We start from the raw sequence: 27,163 nt of genomic DNA on the forward strand, positions 1-27,163 counted from the left end.
TTCACAATAATACAGCTCTCTGGAATTAAATACAAAGTCTTTTATATGAGAAAAGTGCAAATGTGTTTTTTGTGTTTTTGGGGGTTTTACTGACACATTAATAGCAAGGTCTGAAGATGTTACAAATAATTCTGTCTTGCAGCTGATACAATCTTGTAACTAATAGACTGGCTGAGATTACCCATCATTTACAAGAAGGTGCCATCTGCTGAGCAAAAGTGTAATAAGCAAGCAATTTCAATTATATGTGAAATCTTTTTCTTTCTTTATTGATTTTCTCTGTCGTTTTCCTAAAGCCCCGAAGCAATCCACACTAGTTTGGCAAGTGAACAGAACAGCCGTGTCTCCAGTGACCCCAATATCAATTTTGCTTTTTATTCTACCCTCTCTTAAGGCTATGGGCCTAATAGACTACGTCAAGCAAGAGAAGGAAAACTACTATATACATCCAAGGCAACTGACTAGAAATGGCAGGCTTCTCGTGAGAGCCTAATATAATATTTTCAGAATTGACCTATGCACTTTAAACCAGGGATGGGCATCCTTCAGCACCACAGCACTTAATCAGCTATCGAACATTTCCCATGGAGCACAAGTTAGGCACTGGGAGGATGTAGATCAGTAACTGTTGGCAGGAAACTTTTTACACACATATAGAACAACTATTGTTTTTTTTTTATTTATCTGTATTTTGGCCTTGTTAGTGTAAGAAAAAAAGTTTTTTTTTTTTTGATTTGGTATTCATATTTAACATTTTTACCATATTTCACATAATTATATTTTATGTATAAATACAAGTAACCACTAGAAGACATATACAGTATATCTAATGTCATACAGCACAATTTCGATTTCTGCAGAATAATGTCTGTAAAGATTAAATTTTTTTCCTTTTAATTATACAAGTGTAATTCCAATACATTATTTCCATGACAAGCATAGTTTAACCACTTTAGCCCCGGAAGAATTTACCCCCTTCCTGACCAGAGCACTTTTTGCGATTTGGCACTGCATCGGTTTAACTGACAATTGCGTGGGCATGCAACATGGCACCCACACAAAATTTACATCTTTTTTTTTTCCCACAAAAAAACGCATAATTTTCTATATTTTTCTATAATAAATATCCCCCAAAAATATATAAAAAACTTTTTTTCCTCAGTTTAGGCCAATACGTATTCTTCTACATATTGTTGGTAAAATAAATATCGAAATAAGTGTTTATTGATTGGTTTGCGCAAAAGTTATAGCGTTTACAAAATAGGGGATAATTGTAGGGCATTTTTGTTCATTTTATAATTATTTTTTTTTACTAGTAATGGCGGCAATCAGCAATTTTTATCATGACTGTGACATTATGGAGGACACATCGGACATTTTTGACACATTTTTGGGACCATTGTCATTTATACAGCACTGTTATAGAAATGCACTGATTCCTGTGTAAATTACACTGGAAATTAAGGGGTTAACCACTAGGGGGCAGTGTATGGGTTAAGTGTGCCCTGGGGAGTGTTTCTAACTGTGGAGGGTGTAGCTACATGTGACACATCACTGATCTCTGCTCCGGAGTACATTAGCATCTCCTCGTTCTTCCTCCCCATGGGACGATCGCTGGCCGCCTCTTAAAGGGCCACGTACAGGTATATTAGTTTGCCTGTACGAGGCCTTCTGTGCATGTATATCGGCGTGAGGCGGTTGGCAAGCGGTTAAAGGGTAACTCCACTTTTGTTGAGAAAAAAAAGCATCCCTCTCTGGGTGATATATACATATTACAAGGATTTTAACAAACTTTGTTGCAGATTCCTACCCTTTGTTATTCTGAAGGAATTCCTCTGTGTTTCTCTGTGCCCATGTGGGAAAGTGGGTCTCACAATTATCAATCAGGTGCTGCATCTGCAGGACATTAGAGAGGAACTCCCTTTAGATGTGTTCCTATTGGGAGTATCTCACCAAAAATGATATTTTTGTTCCAGGGGATGCCTGAAATCTGACTTGTATCTTAGTGCAGACTTCTGGGAAAATCAGTGGCAATCACAGAAGCAGGAAATTATGTTTCTGGGGGATGTTCTGTACACACTCTGTGTACAGATAACATCCAGGTTGCCATATTGCATTTTACAGAAAATTACAGAACATCAGATTGAACAGAAAAGTTAATTTTTTATAATATTAAATTACAATATGACATGTGCCACAATTGTATACGGTATATTATTTTTTCTTTGTTCGCAATTCTTTTTACCCACAAAAGTGGAGTTACCCTTTAGCCACTTGAGGTCTGGGCCATAGCCGAATGACGGCTACAGCGCGGACCTCAATTTCCAGGAGGCAGTCATAGGATGCCCTCCCCTGTGCACGATCCCTGTGCGTGCACTGTGATCACCGAATCACAGAGACTCGGGTGATCTCCCCGATCCGAGTAAGGGGCCCGTCCCGGCCCCTTACCATGCGATCAGCTGTCAGCCAATGACAGCTGATCACATGATGTAAACAAAAGCTCGGTAATCGCTTTTTTTCTCCTTACGCTGACAGCACGAGGAGAAAAAAAAGCAGATCACAGGCTTATGTTAAAGGAACATCGGTCCCAAAGAGGAAGGAACACAGGCACCTCATCTGTGCCAATCAGTACCCCCTGCCAGTGCCACCTGTTATTGCCACCTGCCAGTGCCCTCCAGTGCCACCTATCAATGCCCATAAGTGCCACCTATCAATGCCCACACGTGCCGCCTATCAATGCTCACCAGTGGTGCCAATCAGTGCCACCTATCAGTGTAAGCAATCAGTGCCCATTATTGCCACCCATCAGTGCCCATCACTGCCACCTCATCAGCATACATCAATGAAGGAGGGGGAAAATTACTTGTTTGCAAAGTTTTATGCCAAAATATTTAAAAAAGAATTTTTTTTTTTTATTTGGTCTTTTTAAATTATTTTAACAAAAAATAAAAACCACAGAGGTGATAAAATACCACCAAAAGAAAGCTCTATTTGTGGGGAAAAAATTATAAAAATTCCATTTGGGTACAGTGTTGTATGACCGCGCAATTGTCATTCAAAGTGCATCAGCGCTGAAAGCTGAAAATTGGTCTGGACAGGAGGGGGGTTTATGTGCCCAGTAAGCAAGTGGTTAAAATAACATGGAAATTCACATGGAAATTAAAATCTTGGACAAATGAATACAAATGAAAGAGACATATTAACTTACTCATTCAAAGTGACAGTGTGCCCTGATATACCCCTACCCCTACCTTATACTTATCTATTCGTGCTCTCTCCACAATTCCCTGCTGCAGAAATGTACCCCAAGAGTAAGTTCCAGTGTAAATAGTGCTGCGCTAATTGTAAACTAACATAATAAGCAATATATCCCATCAATTCAGTAATTAACATATGACTAATGGTGACAACCAAAAACATTTTTTGTGACCAATGCAAAAAAAATTTAAAATAGTGAGAATAATAATTATAATAATTTACAAAAGCAGACTGCTTGCGGTATTTAGATGTTTCTCCAAATACCGCAAGCAATCTTAAAAATGTAAATTCATTTACCACATAAAGCAAAAACGCTTGGTAAATACCACATTGTACAGCTTTAACCACCTCCCATCCGGGTTCTGGAACGTCCCCCAGAAGGAGGGGAATCGCGTGTGTGTGTGTGTGCCCGCACAGTAGCGTGATCCTGATGCGCTAGTGTCGGACATGGCGCATCTCTGATTATATACTTAACGGGATTTTTTTTTCCAAAGACATGTAGCAGAATACATTTTGGCTTAAATTTATGACAAAATTACATTTTATTGGATTTCTTTTAAAATAGAAAGTAGAAAATATTGCTTTTTTTTCAAAATTGCCGTTCTTTTTTTTGTTTAAATCGCAAAAAATAAAAAATAATCGTGAATAAATACCACCAAAAGAAAGCTCTATTGGTGTGAACAAAATGATAAAATTTTCATTTGGGTATAGTGTTGCATGACCGTGCAATTCTCATTGAATGTGCGAGAGAGCTGAAAGATGAAAATTGGCCTGGGAAGGAAGGGGTGAAAGTGCCCAGTATTGAAGTGGTTAAAGTCAATTCACAAAAGGAAATAAATAAATGAATTAATGCAGTAATTAAAGTGGAAGTAAACCCATCCATTTAACCATTTAAAAATACAGTTACATTTTCAGCACGTGCCGGAAATGTAATTGTCACATTGGATGTTCTCTCAACCAAACTGTCCAATGGCTGGTGTCAACACTGATCACATGTGCAGCATCATGGCAGTCAAAGATCAAACAGAGGCCAACATGACGGGTTCCTTGGCTAAAAATGATAGGAGGGTTTACTTCCACTTTAAGCAGTGGTCGAGGCATGTGATATTTAAGAAACATGTTTGATTTTCCTTGGTTGCTAAGGAGTGGGCGGACGCTGCCACGTCCTTAACCACTTGCCTAGAGGGCACTTTCACCCCCTTCCTGCCCAAGCCATTTTTCAGCTTTCAGCATTGTCACACTTTGAATGACAATTGCGCGGTCATGCTACACTGTACCCAACCAAATTTTTTTTATCATTTTCTTCAAACAAATAGAGCTTTCTTTTGGTGGTATTTAATCACTGCTGTTTTTTTATTTTTTACAAAAAAAAAAAAAAGACCTAAAATTTTGAAAAGAAAATGTTTTTCACTTTTTTTCTGTCAGTAAATTTTGTAACTAAGTAATTTTTCACCTTCACTGATGTGCGCTGATGAGGCGGCACTGATGGGCAGTGATAGGCTGAACTGGTGGGCATTGATGAGGTGGCACTTATGGGTGCTGATGAGGCGACACTTACTGGCACTGATGAGGAGGCACTAATATGCCGCACTTATGGGCACTGACAGGTGGCACTGATATGTGGCACTGATGAGCACTGATAGGGGGCACTGATGAGCACTGTTAGGCAGCACTGGTGGGCACTAATAGGTGGCATTAATGGGCAATAATAGGCAGCACTGGTCGGCACTGATAAGCGGCATGGATAGGCGGTACTGAGGGACACTGATGGGTAATGGTGATGGGTGGCACTGATGGGCTACACTGATGGGCATTGATTGACTGCAGTAATGGGCAGCATGGATAAGCGGCATTGATTGCCAGCATTGACTGGCATCATTAATAGGCACTGATTGGTGACACTTTTGGGCAGTGGTGGGCACTGATTGCTTCCACTGGTGGGCACTGATCGTTGGCATTGGTGGGCACTGTTTTTCACACTTTTTTTTACTATTGTAATCAATAGTAAAAAACTTAAATGTTTCCCTGTGAGGAGATGACGCTGATCGGCCCTCCTCGCCACACACTCTGTCAGTGTGAGGCGAGGAGCGCAAACTACCAGCACTTCCTTGTTTACATGTGACCGGCTGTGATTGGACACAGCCGATCACATGTTTAAAGAGCCGAGGACTCGGGGTCACGATCGCTGCCCTGTGCGCCCCGCAAGTGCTGCACTGCTCCTCCATCATATGACGATGGGCGGGCGGCAAGCAGTTAATGACCATGACTTATCTGCTGTCAGTGGTGTTCCCTGCTGACAGCAGGATGTAAACAAAAATGGCATGGGGTTCCTCTTAAAATCTATACCAGACCCGAACAGTGTGGTTGTCCTCCCTCCCCCACCAATCCATCCCAGACCCAAGCATGCAGCCTAGCAGGCCAGGAAAGGGGGTGGGGCGAGTGAACACCCCCCCTTGTACCACACAAGGCCACATGCTCTCAACATGGGGGGTGCTTTGGGACAACCACCTTGTCGCATGTTGATGAGGACAAGAGCCTCTTTCCCACAAGGGGGCCCCCAAATCCTGTCCTCTGCCCATGTGAATAAGCATGGGGTACATAATACAGAGCAACTGAAAAAAGGACCATTGTGCAGTATCCTTTATTAAAACTTAAAAACAATCCCAAGTGGGCACTTACAGTAAAATTACTTAATTGCCAGCATCAAATACGGATGTGATGCCAGAAATAGACTAAGATGGCCCCCATGCCCTACTTTCAGAGGTGACGTAAGCAGGTGTGACAGCACAGTCAATAGCCCCGACCAATGCGTTTCGTCTCCACTAGACACTTGCAGGGACGGATGTTCATCTTGCCTCTCCCCCTATGTGAATGTGTATGGGCTACAGTGTTACCAGAAATAGGATAAGATGGCTCCCGATACCCTACTTTCTACTTCCTGGAATTTCCAATGTGCACTCCACATGGCAGGTGTTACATCACAGTCAATAGGTCCGACCAAAGCGTCTCGTCTCCACTAGACGTTGTCAGGGGCAGATGTTTATTGTGCATCCTCTGCCTCCTTATATATGCTCTTATAATTCATTGGTATACCTTATCATCCCGCCATGTGGAGTTGGGTCCTGGTGCCCCGTCTCCCCCAGGCTTTGTAATTGGACACCTTATGATCAGCCATATTGAGTTCTGTCCTACTATTATACTGGGGCCTGAGGAAGCCAGAATTGATGAAACATTAACCTGTATTTTAATGCATACAGTAAAATGTATTATGTTTTATCATTTTGTGTGGTCTCCCATTTTGAGCCAATAAGCCCGGTTCCTTGAGTTAGTCAACTTGTATTTTTATGTTTTCCACTATCTGTACCCCTCCCCTCCCCCTACACTTACCTGACTCCTCCATCTATCCAGTGCAGATTTTGTCTCTCTTCTCCCTGTTCTCATGGACTTTGCTGACAGCAGCAGGAACCATGGGCTTCTGCTGCTGTCAGTCAAATCCCCTTACTTACAAGGTAAGTAAGTGTCCCTGTATCCTGCATTGCGATCCCGAGTCTGGCTCGGGGGTTACCACTCGTGGTGCTGAAATTCCACCCCAAGCCAGACTTGGGAATACTGCTGGGCAGGTTAAAGGATAATAACCTTTGGAGCTGATTTACTAAAACCGTAGAGTGCAAAATCTGGTGCAGCTGTGCATGGTAGCCAATCAGCTTCTAACTTCTAACTAAGCTGATTGGTTTCTATGCAGAGTTGCACCAGATTTTGCAGTCTCCAGTTTCAATAAATCAACCCCTTTGACTCTGCTTACATGGTTGTGGTACGGTAATGTGCTTGTTACGTGTGTTGATGCGATACGATTCTGGATGGTACTCAATGCACCTTCTCAACACATGTACACTCTTTCCTTTCCATGCAGTAGTAGAGCAGCCAATATGCTGTCCAGGGTTTGGTATCCTAAAAAATGTTGTGTCTGTATCCATCCTTTACAATTACCATACATCTATAATAGAAGCTGTTATTGAATTGTGAAAAAAAAACATCAGCTATAAGATCTGTCTTAGTACAGGCCTATTTTAAATGTTTTAATTTCCTTCCATGTGTCTAAATGTTAGAGGCAAGGGACTTCATGGACTTCATAAAACTCTTTCATAGGAAGAATTATTACTTTACTGGAAATGCACTGGGGGTTAGGTTATGTAACCAGAGAAAGGGTGCTTTTATGGGGCTTTATACCTGAAGAATCCCTGTATATACAATGTACTACTTCACCAAAACTCAAATATTCTATTTTATTTACAATATCAATTTAGTGCTCAAAATTTCAATAATTTTCCTATGCACTCGTTAGCAAGATTTCCTTATTAAAGATTATTAAAGCTCTTACCGTGTTTACTAATAGTTGTAAATTATTCAAAAGACACAAAAACGTACATTATATTCAATTATAATTTGTGCCTAATGTGATGACCAAGATTTCATGGCAGTCATTATGTTGCTTGTCAATGATCTAATCATTTGTGTTGCAGAATCTTCCCGGTATGCCAAAAAAAAATAATCTGCCCCTTTACCTGTGTATTTTTTAATTGTTGCTCCAGTGTTCTTTTTTGGTACCCTAACTGCTGTCTGGTTGTACTGAACTTCTCATCACATTGCTCCTTCTTCTGGCGAATACTACTAAGCTCCTAGAGAAAACAAACACATAAAAGAATTATTAATGAATGATGTACGTGTCTACAATGTAACTTAACTCCATGTAGTGAGTACAAGAGCCAGCTAGACCAGATTGAGCTAAATTATAAAAATAGAGCACACTTTTAAAAACCTGTACTAGAAAGCTGACTTCTGCAGCACAAGCTCAGCAGTTTAGAATACATGTATTACACCTACCAATACCACATTTGTTGAATGGAATCTTTACTCACTTCCAGAGTTACGTTTGCCACTATGATATTCAGCATCTAATACTTTTAGATGTATCAGATGCCTGCATCTTCACACTGCAATTCTTTCTTGGGCAGAACTTAATCCTTCCCATGCTTCTAAAAGCTAGCAAGTCCATGTCGTGCAAGGTTTACTATTGCACCTGGAAAGAATAGTTTGCCTGGTGCAAGATGAGAAAATGTCACCCCAGGAATGAGCAAGGTCTACAATTCGAACCAAATACTCCAAGCAATGTGTTGGTTCCAGCACTAACTTCTGAAGGTTCAGGATCTAACTAAACCTTCAGAGTCTGGACAGTCAAGCAGACATTTTGGGTGTATTTACTACAATTGGAGAGTGCAAAATCTGGTGAAGCTCTGCATAGAAACCAATCAGCTTCCAGTTTTTTGTTTTTTTTTTGCCCAAGATTAATTGAACAAACTGAAGTTAGAAGCTGATTGGCTATCATGCACAGCCACATCAGATTTCGGGTGCTACAGTTTTAGTAAATCTCCCCCTGTGTGTCTATACCAACTATTTACCAGATTTTTACCAACTGTTCTCTTAGCAGGAAGTTGTCCAGATATCCTACAATCTGTATGTCCTTTGAGTGTAAAAAGGCCAGCACCATAGCTTGGACCTTGGTGAACCCAAGGTGCACAAAAAAAGACCAAAATGAAGGACTATAAATTGAGTGTTATGTGCCCATAGCAAATCATGGGTAGCACTGATATGTTGTAAAAATGGGCATATGTAATGGGAAGCTATGACAAACCTGCTGGATTCCATGTAAATGTTTTGCACTCAAATGCAAACAATGACCTCTTTAACATCCAGTATGCTTTAGGAAACAGTGAGGAGGTAGTAGACTAGAAACCTTAAACTACTGCAATGACTCCTTTAACTAGGAGGTCTGACTGGGTAACATGGAGATATGAATGTCTTTGTAGAAAGGTTGGAAGATTTAACATGATGCAGTTAGAATCAGTGATTGAAATTCTAACTTATAGCCCTCAGATACCATATCTTTTACTCAAGCATTAGAGATTTTGTCAGTGCAGATGTCTGCAAAGACTAACATATGTCCCCTACTTTGGAAAGTGGGGGTATCACCTCTCTGCTAAGAGGACTTGTCTCAGTAGGCAAATTCTCCTTTACTTTCTGTGCTGTAGACTTTACAGAAAGTGAGAGAACATCTATCCAATGTGAGGAAAATCCCCTTTTACACAATTGTCATGAAAACAAGTATCCCTGTTGACAAATTTCCTCTCTATTTCTATTTTAGTAGCAACTTTTGGATATACTCTTAGTTTCATTCCCAGGGACATAGATGATCTGGGTATTTAGAAAGGGATTTCCTCTAACACACTTAAATTAAACCCTGACTGTGGTTCTCATCAACACTATATCCAAATAGAAAAAAAGTCTTGTCTTTAGTTTACTTTACATTTTTTTAACAGATTGCCAAAAATATGTAGAAGAATACATATTGGCCTAAACTGATGAATACATTTTTTATATATATATTTTTGGATATGGATTATAGCAGTAAGTTAAAAATATTGTTTTTTTTTTCAAAATTGTCGGTCTTGTTTTGTATATAGTGCAAAAAATAAAAAACGCAGAGGTGATCAAATACCACCAAAAGATAGCTCTATTTGTAGGAAAAAGGACATCAATCTTCTTTGGGTACAACGTCACAGGACCGCGCAACTGTCAGTTAAAATGACACAGTGCCGCATTGCAAAAAATGGCTTGGTCATTAACCAGTTTCTGACTGGCGCACGCTGATGTACCTCAGCAGAATGACACGGACAGGCAAATGGGCGTACAGGTAAGTCCCTTTAAATTTGCCGCCATGTCATTGCACGCGCGCCACCGGCCGGGACCTCCGTAAGTCGGGTCGTGGGTCCCGTGGACTCGATCGCCACGGGGATACCCCCGATCGTCCCACGGAGCGGAAGAACGGGGAGATGCTAATGTAAACAAGCATCTCCCCGTTCTTCCGATCCGTGAGACGATCGCGGGCCATTCTCTTGACGTACATCAGCATCAGCAGAATGACAGTGTCACTGATCTGTCCCTGTTATTGGGAGCAGAGATTACCCTGCCCCCTAGTGGTTAATCCCTTCACTGCCAGTGTCATTTACACAGGAATCAGTGCATTTGTATAGCACTGATTGCTGTATAAATGACATTGGTCCCAAAAATGTGTCAAAAATGTCTGATGCCTCTGCCATAATGTTGCAATCACTATAAAAATCACAGATCGCCACCATTACTAGTTAAAAAAAATATTAATAAAAATGCCATAAAACTATCCCCTATTTTGTAAACGCTATAACTTTTGCGCAAACCAATCAATAAACGCTTATTGCAATTTTTTTTAACCAAAAATATGTAGAAGAATACGTATCAGCCTAAACTGAGGAAAAACATGTTTTTTATATATATTTTTGGGGATAACTATTATAATAAAATGTGTTTTTTTCAAAATTTTCGCTCTTTTTTTGTTTATAGCGTAACAAATAAAAACCGCAGGGGTGATCAAATACCACCAAAAGGAAGCTCTATTTGTGGGAAAAAAAGGACGTCAATTTTGTTTGGGAGCCATGTTGCATGACCGCGCAATTGTCAGTTAAAGGGACTCAGTGCCGAATCGCAAAAAGTGGTCTGGTCAGGAAGGGAGTAAAATCTTCCGGGGCTGAAGCGGTTAAGGGGGTAAATCCTTCCGAGGCTGAAGTGGTTAAACATGTTAAAAAAAAGAAAGTGGTTGGGGAGGAAAATAATTTTTAAGTCTAAACATTTTACCTCTTATATTTTGATTGTCACTATCTATACAACTGCCTTTAACAAGAAGAATATTTGCTAATTTGAAAACAAAGTAGAAATAAGATTCACAGCTGAAGACAGAGATCTATTTCTCAATCCCCACCCCTTTACTCTACAAGACTAATGATGTGATCTTTGTCACTTTTTACTTCTATATTTTACTGGGGGAAGGGCCTACAACATTACTCACTGACACCACCATTATCCAAAGGCTACAAAGTAAAACTAAATTGCATCCACTAATGTTTTATGTTTGTCTGATTACATGACTGTGAAATAAAAATATCTTGCTTTCGATGTGCTTGGTACAAACACTGATCTATATCCATGGTCTTTATAAATGGTTGATCTATACAAATGGTTAAAAAAAGGCATCAAAAACAACAAAATGCAACAACAAAAAAATAAAATAAAAGTAGCAGACTTAATGAATCACTTGCTCTTTTACTGCCATTGCACTTTATTGTTTCTTTTATCTTTACAAGCAGTGACGTTCAACTGAGATCCAACTTGGGATGATTTACTAAAGGTCCGCCAGACCAGAAAACCTGTACTTGCTTTGACTTTAGTCACTTGGTTGTTTTGTGTCTGCAAAATTAGACCCTTTAACACATTGCAAGATACTATCCTAATTTTAGTGGCAGTGCTATGTTAGCAGATTCCCATCTCTCTGCCCTTTATCACCACCCTGTTATATGCATCTGCACTGAAATATGACATATCCACGAAGCAATGTTAGAGAAATGCTGTCAAAAGAACTCAACACAAATTCGAACTGTCAGATGAGGCCACAAAGTGCTCTTCTAATGTCAACTTTAATCTGATTGGAAGTTTCAAACCAGCACCGAGAACTCAACTTCCAGTGTGCCGGGCTAAAGTTCAACTTTTAACTAAAGGTACACAAAATCACTATGACAGATCTGCACCAAAGTTAAGCTAGGTTTAGGGATTAGGTTAGAGTTCGTGTGAGAGTCGAGGGTTTGGGGTTAAAATGTTAAAGAGTTAAGGTGTTTAACCACCTAAGCTCTCGTACCTTTATACCTCTTATGGGCCAAGCAATTTTTACATTTCCACTCTGGGTCTGTTTGTTAGGCAAGAATGTTATTATTACTTAACAAACCAATAAAAACATACCGAAACAATACATACATTGTTATTTGAGGAATAAGCTAGCCTCTTTTTTTTTGCAATATTGACTTTCAAAAATGTTTTTCTTCTATGCAATCTACAGACAAAAAGATTTCCCTTCATTTACTATCCAGAAGTTAAATTAAGGAGTCCAATTCAAATATTTTTTCCCCTAGTAGTAGTTTACTGATGTTTTCATTACATAGCTTGACCGATTATTTACAAATGAAGAGAAGGGCTCTTTTTTTCAATTTTGCACTTTTTTTTTGCAGCATAAAAAAAAAAAAAAAAAACAAACAAAGAAAATGAATGAAAAAAAGAATTAAGAGTAAACAAAAAAAACTCAAACTCAAATCTGCAGAAAAATGATAGCTAAGGGGGGGATAATGTAAGAAGGAAGTTATTTAGAGCTGACTAGGGTTAACGAGGAGTAAAATGGTGAATATTATTTTTAGAAATACATTTTTAATTGTAAGGCTTCTTTACAGCAGATCTTCAACCTCAAAATAAAAGTCCCTCCTGTCCATACCTCCTCTGCCCTGCTTCCTCAATATTTTTTTTTTTATTCTACACTTTTTTTTCTGAAAAAGGATTTGGTCCCCCTCCAATGCATGTCATGTCTCTAGGAGAATGATGTGTACTATGTCTGCTGTGCCTCCTGGGATATGTACATCACATATCCCAGGAGGCCTTAGTGCCCTGTTTCCCCGAAAATAAGACCTAGTGTGATTGTCGGTGATGGCTGCAATATAAGTCCTACATCCCCAAAAAAGCCCTAGTTAAAGTCCTTGTAGGTCTTACTTTCATGGTAGGGCATATTTTCGTGGGGAAATTTGGGGGGGGGGGGGTTAGGGCTTATATTGCAGCCATCACCGACAATCACGGTAGGTCTTATTTTCGGGGAAACAGGGTGTTTCTCTTACAGAAGAGAAGGGGAGCGGCCCTAGCAATGCATTATTGGGAGGCTCGCCAGCTGAACCCGGAAGACCCAGTGGGCTTCCAGATGACGTCACACACTGCAGCACGAGACCCCAGCAGTGAGCAGGGCTTAATAAAAAGTGGGAGTGGGAAGGTGAACAGCTTTAACTGATGTCATATGCAGATCGAAGGTCACACCTTTGAGCTACATAAGAAAGTTAAAGTGGTTGTAAACCCTTACAAATACCCAACAAAGTGACTGGCCTTAGGTGATACACAGAGATGAAACAAATCCTCCTACATAAGTACCTATTTATATGCAGCATTCTCTTCTCTACACCACTTGCTGACTAAGCCTTTTTCTGACACTTGTTGTTTACAAGTAAAACATTTTTTTTTTAATTACTTAAAACCCCCAACCATTATGTTTTTTAGCAGAGACCTTAGAGAATGAAATGGTGGTCATTGCAATTTTTTATGTCACACAGTTTTTGCCCAGTGGTTTTTCAGGAAAAAAGTATACTAATGAATAATAATAAAAAAAAATAATAATATACTGTATACCATAATTGTTTTGTGTAATATGAAAGATGATGTTATGCTAAATAGATACCTAGCATGTCACAGTGGTAAGTAGATAACTCTCTTCTTATGCTAATTCTACAAGAAAGATATATTCATACCATCATTATAGCATTTTCTCCCTCAGGCCCTGTTCTTTCTATAAAAAAAAAGTGGCCTGAGTGGTGGGTTTGCTGCTGGGTAATTTTTAGAAGTGGCAGAAGGTGTGTGTGTGCATTCCAGTGGTTTTTGGGCTTACCTGGCAGATTGGGAAGCCTGAAAATGATCTGGTACTGATGGCGGCTGGGCACAGAGATGAGCGAAGGAAAGATGGCCTCCGCTCATCTTTATGCCCTGTGAGGACTGGAGCAAAATCATCATGTCACTTCTGGTTCCCGCCACATGTAAACATGGCAATTTTTTTTTAAAAGAAAAAGATCAAATATATATATATATATATTTTTATATATATATATATCTTTGGCTTTTGAGGGTAGAGGAGAGATTTGGGGTCTTTTAGACTGCAGATCTCTCCATAAAGAGGACCTGCCATGCTGTATTATTACCACAAGGGATGTTTACATTGCTTGCAATAGCAATAAAAGTGAGCAAAATATTTTTTTTCAAAGAGACTGTGTAAAAAAAAAAAAAAAAAAGTAAAATGCCCCCGTCCCAGCGTGCTTGCTCACAATGGTGAATGCGTACATAGGTCACGCCCACATGTAAACGGTGTTCGCACTACACATGTGAGGTATCTCCGCAAATGTCTGAGCGAGAGAAATAATTCTAGCACTAGATCTCCTCTAAACTCTAAACTGGTAATCTGTAGAAATGTTTAAAGTGTTGCCTATGGAGATCTTTAAGTATCGTAGTCTGGCGCCATTCCACGTGCGTGCACAATTTTGAAGCGCAACTGATTTATTGAAAAGTGCACGTTATTGTGTGTATCTCATAAGAAGTTGCAGCTTGGTTTCATTTATTCACTTTGATTTTGATAGCACAGTGATTAAATTTTGCTTGATCTACTAACCAGTTGGTGACTTTAAGACCAGAAAAAGAACATCTTTTGTTAACAAAACAAATCATAGGTGAAAGAATATAGGTTCAGGACATGATGTGGGAGAGATGGGGAAGGAGAAAAGAATCTTAGTATAAAAAGGGGTGCATACAGTATATACAGAGAGGGTAGGGTGTATATGTGGAGGAATGGATGGGTAGAGCTGTGGTCAGGCCTTGCAAAGAAAAAAAACTGTTACAAATTGGGGAGACACGTAAACCAGGGGTACCAGATAGCTGTGTATTTCTCCATCGTATCTGATATCTTAGCCTCTATTTTTTCATGTAACATAATCTGTGTAATTCTCAACCTTTTTTTAGCTCCAGTAAGAGGAGGAGATTTCCAAGCTTTAGTAATCATCTGATCTCCAGCAGTAAGAATATGGACCATGAGTTTAAATTGGGCTTTGAAAAGGCCGGATGGTTTGACACATAGAAGAGTGAATTTTGATCTAGGGATCAAGGGATCACTCGGCCCACAAGCTTGGTAAGAAGCAAAAAAAGATCAGTTCAGAATACCCGGGCCACTGTGCAGGCACCATTCTCTTCTCTATTGAAAGCAAAACATTTTTGAATTTAGATATGCTTAACTTGACTGGTTAGATCAAGTTTAATTAGGTGTAGGTTACAGTAAATTTGTCATGGGAGAAATACAGAAGCTGACACTGCTGACCTTCTTTCTGGTTTACAGACCTTAAAGTAAAGGGGGTGGACAAATTTCAGACATTCAGACATGCATTCTTATCCTGGGTCAGTGACTAGAAAGTAAGGCAGTCTTTGGATTAACATACCAGACAGGCATCTGTTATTTTCAATAGCTGAGATAGATGAGCTCAACAATGAAAATCAACATATTTAATCTTGAAATGCGTCAGTATACTTGTCAGCTTGATGTCTTAGTCATGGTAACACATTTCTTCATCCTATTTTCTCCACGACTTTGGTTGGTTGTGTACAACACCATTTATCTGTGGTCAATTTGTGAGTACCCATTTGGCATTTTCTTGTTATAATCAACTTTATATCCGAAGATGCACTAGGCCTCTGTGCTCTCTTGTTTTTATTTTGTTACTAGAAAGATTCCCCTATCTGAAGAGGGCATCACAGGTGATGCTTATATAATAATGCCAAGATTTCTCTGTACTGATGTAATGTTCAGCCTTAACAGTACCAAAGAACTAAGCTGTAATTTTTCTGGAAAAACTGCCCCATAGCCTAGGGTGGCAAGCATTATAACAAATACTTTACTGGGGAATACAGGCTCAAAGCTTTTAAAACTTAATACATTCTATGCATTAAGGTAAAAAAATTTCTGGGTAGAGGTCCCCCTCAGGCCCTCAGTACACTTACCTGAGCCCCATCTCGATCCAACGATGTGCATGAGAGCAGCAGCTAATACAGGTCCCGCTCTCCTCTCCACACAGCAGCAGGAGCTCTTCGCTGCTGTCAATCACAGCCAGTGCAATGAGGATATAGCAAGGCAGGGCCGAGCCACACTCTGTGTGTGAATAGACACACAGAGCATGGCTCGGGAGCGAGCAAGAAGCTTGCTATTGGGGGCACTCGACAGGGGGGAGAGGCTAGGAAATCCAGTGGGGGGACCCAAAAAGAAGAGCATCAAAGCTATACTGTGCAAAATCTTTGCAGGGCAAATGTTAGAAGCACATTTGCTATTATCTTCCTGCTTCTCCTCCCGGCCAATCAGGAAGTGGGCCTTAAAAACAGATTGGCAGGGAGGAGAAGAGACCAGATTGGCTGGGAGGAGAAGCTGGGGAAGCCGCCTGGATGGGTTAAGTTTGGGGCTGGCGGGCTGGCTAGCGGGTGAGTGAGGGAGTGGGGGGGGGGGGGTTGTGTGCTGCCCCCACCCATAAAAAAATAAATGGAGCACTAGCCACAACTGCAAAGTGCACAATTCTATATACATACTGTATGTATATTTACAATGTTCACATTCTAATTTAAGGTTGGGAAAAAAACTGTAAAATGACTACCAGTCGTCAATTATTTTTTCTCAGTTTCAGGCACAAGTTGCTTTTCCTACTTATTGTAATCTTACATTTATTGGTTATTTCTTTGAATGTAACCCTGTAAAACCAACAGTAAAACCTACTGAAAGTAAACCAAGGCATACTGATAATATGTAAAGCAGTGGAAAGCATCGTTATCTGTGGATTGGGAGGATTACCAGCAGGGTTAATTTTCAAAACTTTGCTCATCTCTGCCACCGAGTCTGAAATTGTATGTGCACAGAACACATTACTTGTCTTATGCACTAATGCAAGCCACGTCTTATATGCAGTAGCTTAATCTGACATAATGTGACAGGCAGTTGACACAGTGTCATTAATCCTATAGCTTGTCTTTTGAGTTTTCTTATTCAAGTGCATAGTTTTGAACCTTTTTTCACTGAACTGCAATTTCCACACTTTTGTCCATTTTGCCATTTCAGCAAATTCACTACCCATTTGTTAACTCCATACTTTCTTCAGGCCTTGGATGTCAACCTAAAAGCCGTTTCTCCTGTCATCCACACAAATGAGTCCTTCTATACTATGTAATTCATTCATCAATTAAAATATAAACCTTGTGAGATATTCTACTAAAACTGTTCTTTCCTACCTGAAAAATGTTGTAACATAAAATTATTAAAATTACTATGATGCAGAATACCTATGCACTGTATGTATGTGTAATGTGATTATGTAGCTCTACCAGTATATATTATTTTTTTACAAAATTTCATTGTACAAACAAGGGAAACTGCATAAATCAAGGAGAAAAACACACCACAAAGAAAATAAATATGTAATATGTGGTTCCCTTATCCTATTATCAAAATGATACCCAAAAATAATCATACATGTCCATATCTTTCACCCTTTTTTAGTGAAAAATCAAAGGTTTGTTTGCCCTCTTATTTACTACCAGGCTTTAGGCCCCATTCACACCTGAGCGTAGCGTTTTCAGGCAGAAAATCGTGCGATTTTACTGCGATTTTGCGGCATTTTTTGCAGCATTTTTTTGCGGCATTTTGCCGCGATTTTGTGCAGGGCAAAGGTCACCAATGTAAAAAAAAGAAAAACACCCAAATCTGCCCGATTCGAGCGACAAAAAAGTGTCCAGAACTTGTTTGAGCTTCAGGCATTCATCTTCAGGCGACATGGAATGGAGATGTGAACCATCTCCACTGAGAATAATAGATTTTTTTCCCCTCCAGTGTTTGTAGCTTCAGTCTTCAAGATACAAAACGCTCAGGTGTGAATGGGGCCTTAGCCCCAGTGCATGCTTATGCAAATTCGCAGATCAGATGTGATCCAAAAAGCATAGATTCACATGTCATGTAAAAAAGCATTATTTCCAATGAAGCTTGTTCACATATATGCGGTGCAAATTTGATCCAGTTAATAAAAGGGCACTTTTGAGATTAGCGCGGTGCTGTGCGAATTTCAGCTCTGCAGACTTCTATGGGACCGTATTGAGTTTGCAGTCCAGTGCTCACATCACTGCCATTTTGCCATTTTTTTATTTTTTTGCCTAGGTTTTATAGTAAATAAAATTGCAGAAGTGACCACTCCCCTCAAAAATTCACATGGAAATCGCACATGCTAATCAGAATTCGCATTGTGATGCAAAAAAAATCACAAAGTGAATTTGCACAGTGTACGACATTAAATTTGCATCCAATTTGCACCGCATCAGTGTGAACCGGGGATCAAACTGGCACAGAAGTTTCCCCCTGATTTATGTGTATTTTCATTTTGATGCATGCAGGAAGAATGCCCCCCTTTCTTTTTGGAAAAATGACACCTTACTGTGTAGAACTACAGACTGAGCAGTTTAGAACAGGGGTAGGCAACCTCGGCCCTCCGGCTGTGGTGAAACTACAAGTCCCATGAGACATTGCAAGACCCTGACAATCATTGGCATGAGTCCTAGAGGCGGAGGCATGATGGGATTTGTAGTTTCACCACAGCTGGAGGGCCCAGGATGCCTACCCCTGGTCTAGAACAAAAGAGAAAAGAGGATGCCTATACAATGTTAGGTATGTATATGCCCTCATAGGAGATGAAAGTAAGACCTAACAGTTTAACCGCTTGTTGACCGTCCGCAGAATGGCACGGGCAGACGAATCGCTGTCATGGTACGTCGGTACCATAGACAGCCACTAGGGCCCCCTGCTCGCCCACAGAGCCGATGCGAGTGCCCGGCTCTCTCGATCACCGCCGGGCTCCTGCGATCTCTCGGGGCACAAGGAGAACCGGGAGCTGTGTGTGTAAACACACAGTTTCCGGTTCTCTGAAGGGAGAACTGACAGAGCCTCCGTTCATACAGAGTATGAACAGGCGATCTGTTAGTTTCCCTACACAGTCCACATCCCCCTTCAGTAAGAACACTTCCTAGGACACACATTAACCCCTTCACTGCCAGTAACATTTTTACAGTAATTAATGTATTTTTAATTGCACTGATTGCTGTTGTAATGCCAATGGTCCCAAAAATGGGTCAAAATTGTCCGTGTCTGCCATAATGTCACAGTCACATTAAAATCGCTGATCGCTGTCATTACTATTAAAAAAAAATTATTAATAAAAATGCCATAAAGCGATTTCCTATTTTGTAGACGCTATAACTTTTGCGCAAACAAATCAATATGCTTATTGCGATTTTTTTTTACCAAAAATATGTAGAAGAATATGTATCGGCCTAAACTGAGGAAAAAAATGTTTTATATATATATATATATATATATATATATATATATATATATATATATATATATATATATAGCAAAAAGTAAAAAATAATGCGTTTTTTTCAAAATTGCGGCTTTTTTGTTTATAGCGCAAAAAATAAAAACCGCAGAGGTGATCAAATACCACCAAAAGAAAGCTCTATTTGTGGGACAAAAAAGGACATTTGGGAGCCATGTCGCAGGACCGCGCAATTGTCAGTTAACGCAATGCCAAATCACAAAGGGTGCTCTGGTCTTTGGCCAGCCAAATGGTCCTGGGCTGAAGACAATCTTAGGTATGACTTAAAATCTAACAAAGATTTCAAAGTCCAATAACAAAATATTGCAGTCTATCAGTCCATAGGTGTGGTAACTGTAACTGCCGAGGCGCTTTGCAGGTGCTTCTGCAGCGGTGCCCATTCATTTCAATGGGAAGGAGAGGTGGAGGAGCTGTCTATAAATCGCTCCTTCACCACCCCAAAGATGCTGCTTGCAGGACTTTTTCTAACGTCCTGCCAGCGCACCGCTCCAGTGTGAAGGTACTTAGGCTTTCACATTGGGACTGCAGGGGAGGTGTTTTAGCCCAAAAGCGCCTGAAAAACGCACCAGTCCTAAAGGGCCTGCGAGCGCTGGGGTTAAGGGATTAAATAAATGATTAATTTGGAGTGTTATTTAAAAACAGAGTTTTTATATTTTGTAATGTTAAACTCCAGACAAGCAAATAAATACATACAATAAAGGAGTTGTGTTAACCGGTAACAGATATGTCATTTTGTCCACCAGTTCACAAATATACACAGCTCTGCCATATAAAGCAGCCCTGTCTGATAGGGCAGTATTCTCTGTTCCAGTTAAGTACCACTCACAGGTCTTGCCCCTCCCCCAGCCTGTGAAAAGAGAGAAGCAGCAGACTAATGGGCTCTCTCTGTCACGCTGCTCTCTCAGCATATTCCTAGGTATCCCATGATGACTATAGAAAAAAAGATTGGTTCCATGTTCTGCTTCTCTTTTCCCAGTCTGATTTCTGTTGTGCTGATACCATATCAAATTTGGATACCTAAGCTGGTCATAGATGGGTTGTTTTTTTCTCTATCAAGAAAGAAAACTGACCCCATTCACACAAGTGGGGTGGATGGAGGAATCCTCCCTGCTGTGCTATTGTTTTCGGACAGCAGAAACTTCTCTGCTGACAGAATACACTGATCAGTGCTGCAGCCGTTGATCAAATTAAAACTTTCCAACATCCGTTTTACAAAAGTCGTCTGTTTGATAAAGGTCTGGGGTGTGAGGGTAGATCATGGACCAAAGAATTCTGAGAAGCTGGCCAGGGGTTTCTGGTAAAGCTCAAATTCACCGCTAAAAAAAAGAGAGGGAGGATGGAGGCCCTTATAGTGTAGTAGATTCATTCAAAAACAAGAATGCAGTGCTTCTGCAATAAAAGGAAAAATGTCAAAATGGACTTACAACTGTTGAGGCTGCGGTCACTCAGCTAAGGGGGGAACATGGAGGCCTTCCTAGTGTACGGGTGGAGAAAACCTGTCTCTACGCAGGATCAGAGTGGTTATTCTCTATGCCTCGGGCACTCCAAACCTGGCTGCTCTGTGGGGGTTCTCAGATGGGTGAACCAAGTGGTAGAAAGAGTCAGCGCAAAAAGGGCCCTAAAGTAGTTTGATTGGCAAAGCCACCCAATGTGGTTGTTCAAAGGATAGGCAGGAGTAGTAGATTAAGTAGAACATCCAATTACTTTATTTCACTGAATAAAATGTGTTTCATCACTTTACTGACTTCCTTGGTTCAAGGTCATAAAACTAGTGTCTAGTATCAGCTGGTAGTGATCTCCAACATTCTTGATTGGCCATTAGGTGGAATGTAGAGTTTGTGACAGTGGTGTCATCTAGGTGGATGACATGTAGCTCAACCACATTGGGTACATCGGACCCTCTGAATCTGCGCTAGTCTTTCTACTACAAGTGTTAGATCAACTTTCAACTGTCAAGCAGGAAAAGCCATGAATGGATCGAAATATATTTGGTCCCTGCTTAACCAGCCAAATTTCATTTAATCTATGGCCAGCTTTATGGCAAAAAAAACAAAACAATTAATGATGCAGTGATAATGTAGTGATAAATGCAGAGCAGTGCTAACTTGTGTATTTTACATCTACCTGGAAATCATTTTTTTGTGACCATAATGCAAAAGCTTCTTAAAACAAAAATTGTAAACACAAGCATAGTATAATATGAAGGCATTACCCTCTGAGAACAATACCTCTGATTTCTTAGCATGAAAATCTGTTAACTTCCTAAATTCTGATTCCAACTCAGCAAGCGGCCGTTCAATCTCTTTCACCATCTTCCTCAATTCCTCTTTGAGTTTCTGGTTTTCCTTCTCTTTCTGCTGCCTGTCAGCTATAAGCGCATTTATTCTTGCCTGATAAGAGTATACAAAGAAAAGAAAAGCCAAAAGCTAAAATAAGCAGCAAATGTTTTGTAGAGTAAAATTCTTTATAATAGGGGATACAAGTGCGAGGCTTACTCAAAAAGACTAAAAAACTGTACTGATATCCAAAGTGCAAAATCTTCAGCTGCCAGTATACAGCAGTCAGATCAGGAAAAGATGAATGCTGATTGGCTACTATGATTTGGGAAACTTTTCACATTCCTCATTGCATCATTGAATAAGCCAATCAAAAAAATTAAAATGATTAGATGCCACAGCCATTAGTAAATATAGTTTAGTGTTTCACGGTTTGCCAAACCCAGCTATAATGGTTTACCTGTGTATTCTGAGTGATTCTGACTTCCTCAATAATTTGCTTCCTCAAGGAATCAACCAAGTTCTTCAAAAGGAAAAAAAAGACAATATGAGAAGAAAGTAACAAGTTTACTTCAAAACTCAAGGGGACATATAAAAATATGTTTTGGTATGATATGAGAAAATATAAAATTACAGTAAATGCAAAGTAAACTTGGTCTACATATCTGTTCCAGGCAATTTACTGAAAGTAGGCCAAAGGATTAGCGTGACCAACAGCCCACATGTATTTTCAGAAGTATAGTTCAGCAATGGGAGCATCCAAGTTTCTCTCTCATAAAATATTTATTTTTTAATATAATCAAGGAGGAGTTGTACTAAGCATCACTGAGCTAATTTAAAGCTGAAATCCAGACTGTATAAATATTATATAAATGCAAGAGGCAAGAAAAAAAACTCCTGCAATTTGGCCCTGTGCAAGAGCTTCCTGTAATAAAGACCATTTTATACTGCTCTTTATCCTTCTGAAAGGTGACTGATCTTGTATCTGACTCCCTGTAGTTTTCTGTGGGCAGCCTGTAGCGGACGGTCTTGTTGGGTTCCACCAATATGTCTGCTTTCTATGTGCAATACAGTGATAGTGTCACATCTTTGCAAAGACATTTGGTGCACACAAAGAAGATTTATAGTCATGTGTAAAGTAAGCATACGCCATGCAAATTGTTGCCTTTTTCACTATTTTTGAACAGGCACAAATTAGATTTTTATTCTAATCTACAGATAAAGGTGATTTACTTGAACAAATTGCTCACATGGTGTGTTCATTTTCATAATTCAATTTGACGAAAATGCTGATTGGTCACATAGAAAATTGAGTAAGGCTTAGTTCACATAAATGCGAATCAAAAGCGTCTTAAAGGAGCCGGTTCACATATGTCCAGGATGGCCGCAGTCCGTTTCTGAAAAGGGTCCTGTGCAATTTTGGGTTCCGGTTTATGTGTGAATTCAAGTACAAATCTCCACATTCACTCGCACCTGAACCGATAAACAGAACCGCACTGGACTTCGAACTACCAACCACAGCCAGATACAGTGGTGTGAAAAAGTGTTTGCCCCCTTCCTCATTTCCTGTTCCTTTGCATGTTTGTCACACTTAAGTGTTTCGGAACATCAAACCAATTTAAACAATAGTCAAGGACAACACAAGTAAACACAAAATGCAATTTGTAAATGAAGGTGTTTATTATTAAAGGTGAAAAAAAATCCAAACCATCATGGCCCTGTGTGAAAAAGTGATTGCCCCCTAAACCTAATAACTGGTTGGGCCACCCTTAGCAGCAACAACTGCAACCAAGCGTTTGCGATAACGTGCAATGAGGCTTTTACAGCATCCTGGAGGAATTTTGGCCCACTCATCTTTGCAGAATTGTCCTAATTCAGTTACATTAGATTTTCGAGCATGAACGGCCTTTTTAAGGTCATACCACAACATCTCAATAGGATTCAGGTCAGGACTTTGGCTAGGCCACTCCAAAGTCTTCATTTTGTTTTTCTTCAGCCATTCGGTGGTGGACTTGCTGGTGTGTTTAGGATCATTGTCCTGCTGCAGAACCCAAGTTCGTTTCAGCTTGAGTACACGAACAGATGGTCGGACATTCTCCTTCAGGATCTCTTGGTAGACAGCAGAATTCATAGTTCCTTTTATCACGACAAGTCTTCCAGGTCCTGAAGCAGCAAAACAGCCCCAGACCATCACACTACCACCACCATATTTTACTGTTGGTATAATGTTCTTTTTATGAAATGCAGTGTTCCTTCTACGCCAGATATACTTGGACACACACCTTCCAAAGAGTTCCACTTTTGTCTCATCGGTCCACGGAATGTTGTCCCAAAAGTCTTGGGGATCATCAAGATGTGTTGTGGAGAAATTGAGACGAGCTTTGATGTTCTTTTTGCTCAGCAGTGGTTTTCTCCTTGGAACTCTGCCATGCAGGCCATTTTTGCCCAGTCTTTTCCTGATGGTGGAGGCATGAACGCTGACCTTAACTGAGGCAAGTGAGGCCTGCAGTTCCTTGGACGTTGTTGTGGGGTCTTTTGTGACCTCTTGGATGAGTCGTCGCTGCGCTCTTGGGGTAATTTTGGGCGGCCGGCCACTCCTGGGAAGGTTCACCACTGTTCCATGTCTTCACCATTTGTGGATAATGGCTCTCACTGTGGTTCGCTGGATTCCCAAAGCTTTGGAAATGGCTTTATAACCCTTTCCAGACTGATAGATCTCAATTACTTTCTTTCTCAATTGTTCCTGAATTTCTTTGGGTCTCGGCATGATGTGTAGCTTTTAAGGATCTTCTGGTGGGCCTTACTGTGTCAAACAGCTCCTATTTAAGTGATGCCTTGATTGTGAACAGGTGTGGCAATAATCAGGCCTGGGTGTGGCTAGAGAAATTGAACTCAGGTGTGGACAACCACAGTTATAGTATGTTTTAACAAGGGGGGCAATCACTTTTTCACACAGGGCCATGATGGTTTGGATTTTTTTTCACCTTTAATAATAAACACCTTCATTTACAAATTGCATTTTGTGTTTACTTGTGTTGTCCTTGACTATTGTTTAAATTGGTTTGATGTTCCGAAACACTTAAGTGTGACAAACATGCAAAGGAACAGGAAATGAGGAAGGGGGCAAACACTTTTTCACACCACTGTATGTGTGAACATAGCCAAACCTCTACACCAAGTCATTTTCATTAAAGAGGGGCAATACCAGCTTTTTTAAGCCAATTGTGTATCACGGTACATCATTACATCTACTGATATTTGTGTTGAATAAATTATCGAAAAGGCAATCTTTCCTTGCCTTTCACACTAGTAGAAAACATCTTTATCTGTGGACACTGTTTGAATGAAGATTTAACCTTCAAATATTATGAAAAAGCCAATAACTTCCATGGATGTGCTTACTTTTTCATGACTGTATATGTTTGGTTCACCTGAAATCCACTAAAGTCTCTGGGAGTTGAATCTTGTTTTTTTTTTCCTGGACTTTTTAATGGCATGTTTGCAAGATTTTTTGTTTAAAAAAAGTACACGGAGTAAAAGGCAACTGTAAAAATACGCAATTGTTTTAAATAGCATACATTGGGGATGTCTAAAACCAGCTTGCGAAGTTGTACTCCCACAAACAAGTCATTTAGAAAAAAAAAATCTATTGTTGCTAAATGACAGTTCCCAGCCTTTTTCAATCTGTTTATAAAAAAACAGCGTCTTTGTTTGTAAAATCCATACCATACCCATTTATGTTTACTAAAAATGTATGCTGTCATTTTAAGAGAAAAAAAAAATGGTCAATGATTTTATCTAGGATTCCCTGGGTATTTTTTTCACATTTAGCAGCCAGCCAGAGACTGTCCTTTTTGATAGGCGTAGCGGCAGGTCATTGGTAGAGAAGAGGCAGGAGTAGCGGTTGGTTGCTCTGTCATCATTCATCATGACTGATGTTAGATTTACTTTGCTGGGTTAAATGATTTACATTGGATTTATACCAGGCTATGTTTTTTTTTTTCAATAAAAATTAGTATTTTTAATGATGCCTGTGTTTTTATTTACTATTCAACTTTTCCTTGTAATGAGTAACAAGGGGCACTATGTGTTCTTTATTCATGCACATAAAGGAGGGCTGCATTTTTGGAGATCCTCTTTTTTAAATGAGGCTTCCTAAGTCTGATAACTCCACACCACCCCTCCTCACAGACCCCCATACACACTGGGCCAAGAGTGGGAGCCAGGCTGCATGCCTGTATATGGATTTGGTACAGATTTTTTTTTTAATTATACAATTTTTGTGTGCCTGGGGCCCCCCCAAAATCCATACAAGATCCTTATCAAGGGTAATGTCGCGTACACACAAACAAATCCACTGGACAATTCAATCAGGTGTGTGATTCATCAGATTTTTGCGGTCCAAAAATTACACGGACTTCAGATTTAAAACATGTTTCAAATCTTTCGAGTCTGGTCAAAAAATCTGTTTGTCTGTCTGCTAGTCCGACGGACGAAAACCAACGCTAAGGCAGCTATTAGCTACTGGCTATGAACTTCCTTATTCCAGTCCAGTCGTACGTCATCACATTAAAATCTGTCGGACTTAGGTGTGCTTGTGTGTGGCTTGTGTGTGGCCAAGTCCATTCATTCGGAAAGTCCGTCGGACCTCCCCCTAAAGTCCGTCAGGAAGACCATTGGACCTAGTCCATCGAAAATTGAAGTCGTGTGTACATGGCTTAAGAGTCTAGTATGAATTTTGGGAAAGGGGGGTTGTCATTCTAGGGCTCCCCTTTAAAGTCCTTAGCAGACCTATGTGGCCTGGTGCAGTTAAGGATGGGGACAGGGTTGCACTTTCTGCTCCATCCTTTCCTTGCCACCGAGGCATGCCTGGATAAGAGTCTGTTAAACTGTAGAAACCCCAGGCAAAAAAAAGGCATGCAGTCTGTACCCAAAATTTATACCAAACGCTCATTCATAGACAGCAAAAGGGGGCAGTAAGCATAACCACCTCCCAACAACCGTAACAGGCCACATGCCCTTAACACTGGAGTAGTACTTTGGCACATTCTCCCCATGTCGATGGGAATAAGAACTTCACCCTCACAGCCCGGCAGTGATATCATCACTAAATTAATGACTTTCTGGCTGCAGCAGCTGGAAATTCAGGTGGGCAGGCAAACTGGGCAACATTCGGTCACTTAGTTTGACCATTTGGTGAACCACGAAGAACCTGGGTTTGGGTCGAACTCATGGTCGACCAAAATCTGAAGCTCATCCATAATAGCAACCAATCTTGTTTTAGTTTAAAGCAATTGGATAAAAAAAAAAAATAATAAGATTAGTTGTTATTGATTTGTGTACATACTACATAACTCTTTATCTTATTTTAAAGCATAGCTAAGCTTAGAAAAACAAAATATTAATATGTTGCAGCTTGCCAGTCCTTAAATGTGCTGGCTACATTAA

At 40.1% G+C, this 27,163-nt stretch overlaps 1 protein-coding gene across 2 annotated transcripts in view; it reads right to left on the reverse strand.

Moving 5' to 3' along the window:
• Window positions 1–27,163, reverse strand: part of CCDC178 (coiled-coil domain containing 178) — a 447,704-nt gene that overhangs the window by 309,140 nt on the left and 111,401 nt on the right. For both annotated transcript variants that reach the window (XM_077492627.1, XM_077492628.1), the window contains 3 exons: window positions 22,176–22,238; window positions 21,668–21,829; window positions 7,821–7,934 (listed from right to left, as the gene is read on the reverse strand). In XM_077492627.1, the coding sequence (XP_077348753.1) occupies window positions 7,821–7,934; window positions 21,668–21,829; window positions 22,176–22,238 (339 nt within the window). The remainder of the gene's footprint in view (window positions 1–7,820; window positions 7,935–21,667; window positions 21,830–22,175; window positions 22,239–27,163) is intronic.

Source organism: Lithobates pipiens, unplaced genomic scaffold, assembly GCF_037356315.1.
Source record: "Lithobates pipiens isolate NorthernLeopardFrog02 unplaced genomic scaffold, aLitPip1_a1.2 Scaffold_19, whole genome shotgun sequence".
NCBI lineage: Eukaryota > Metazoa > Chordata > Amphibia > Anura > Ranidae > Lithobates > Lithobates pipiens.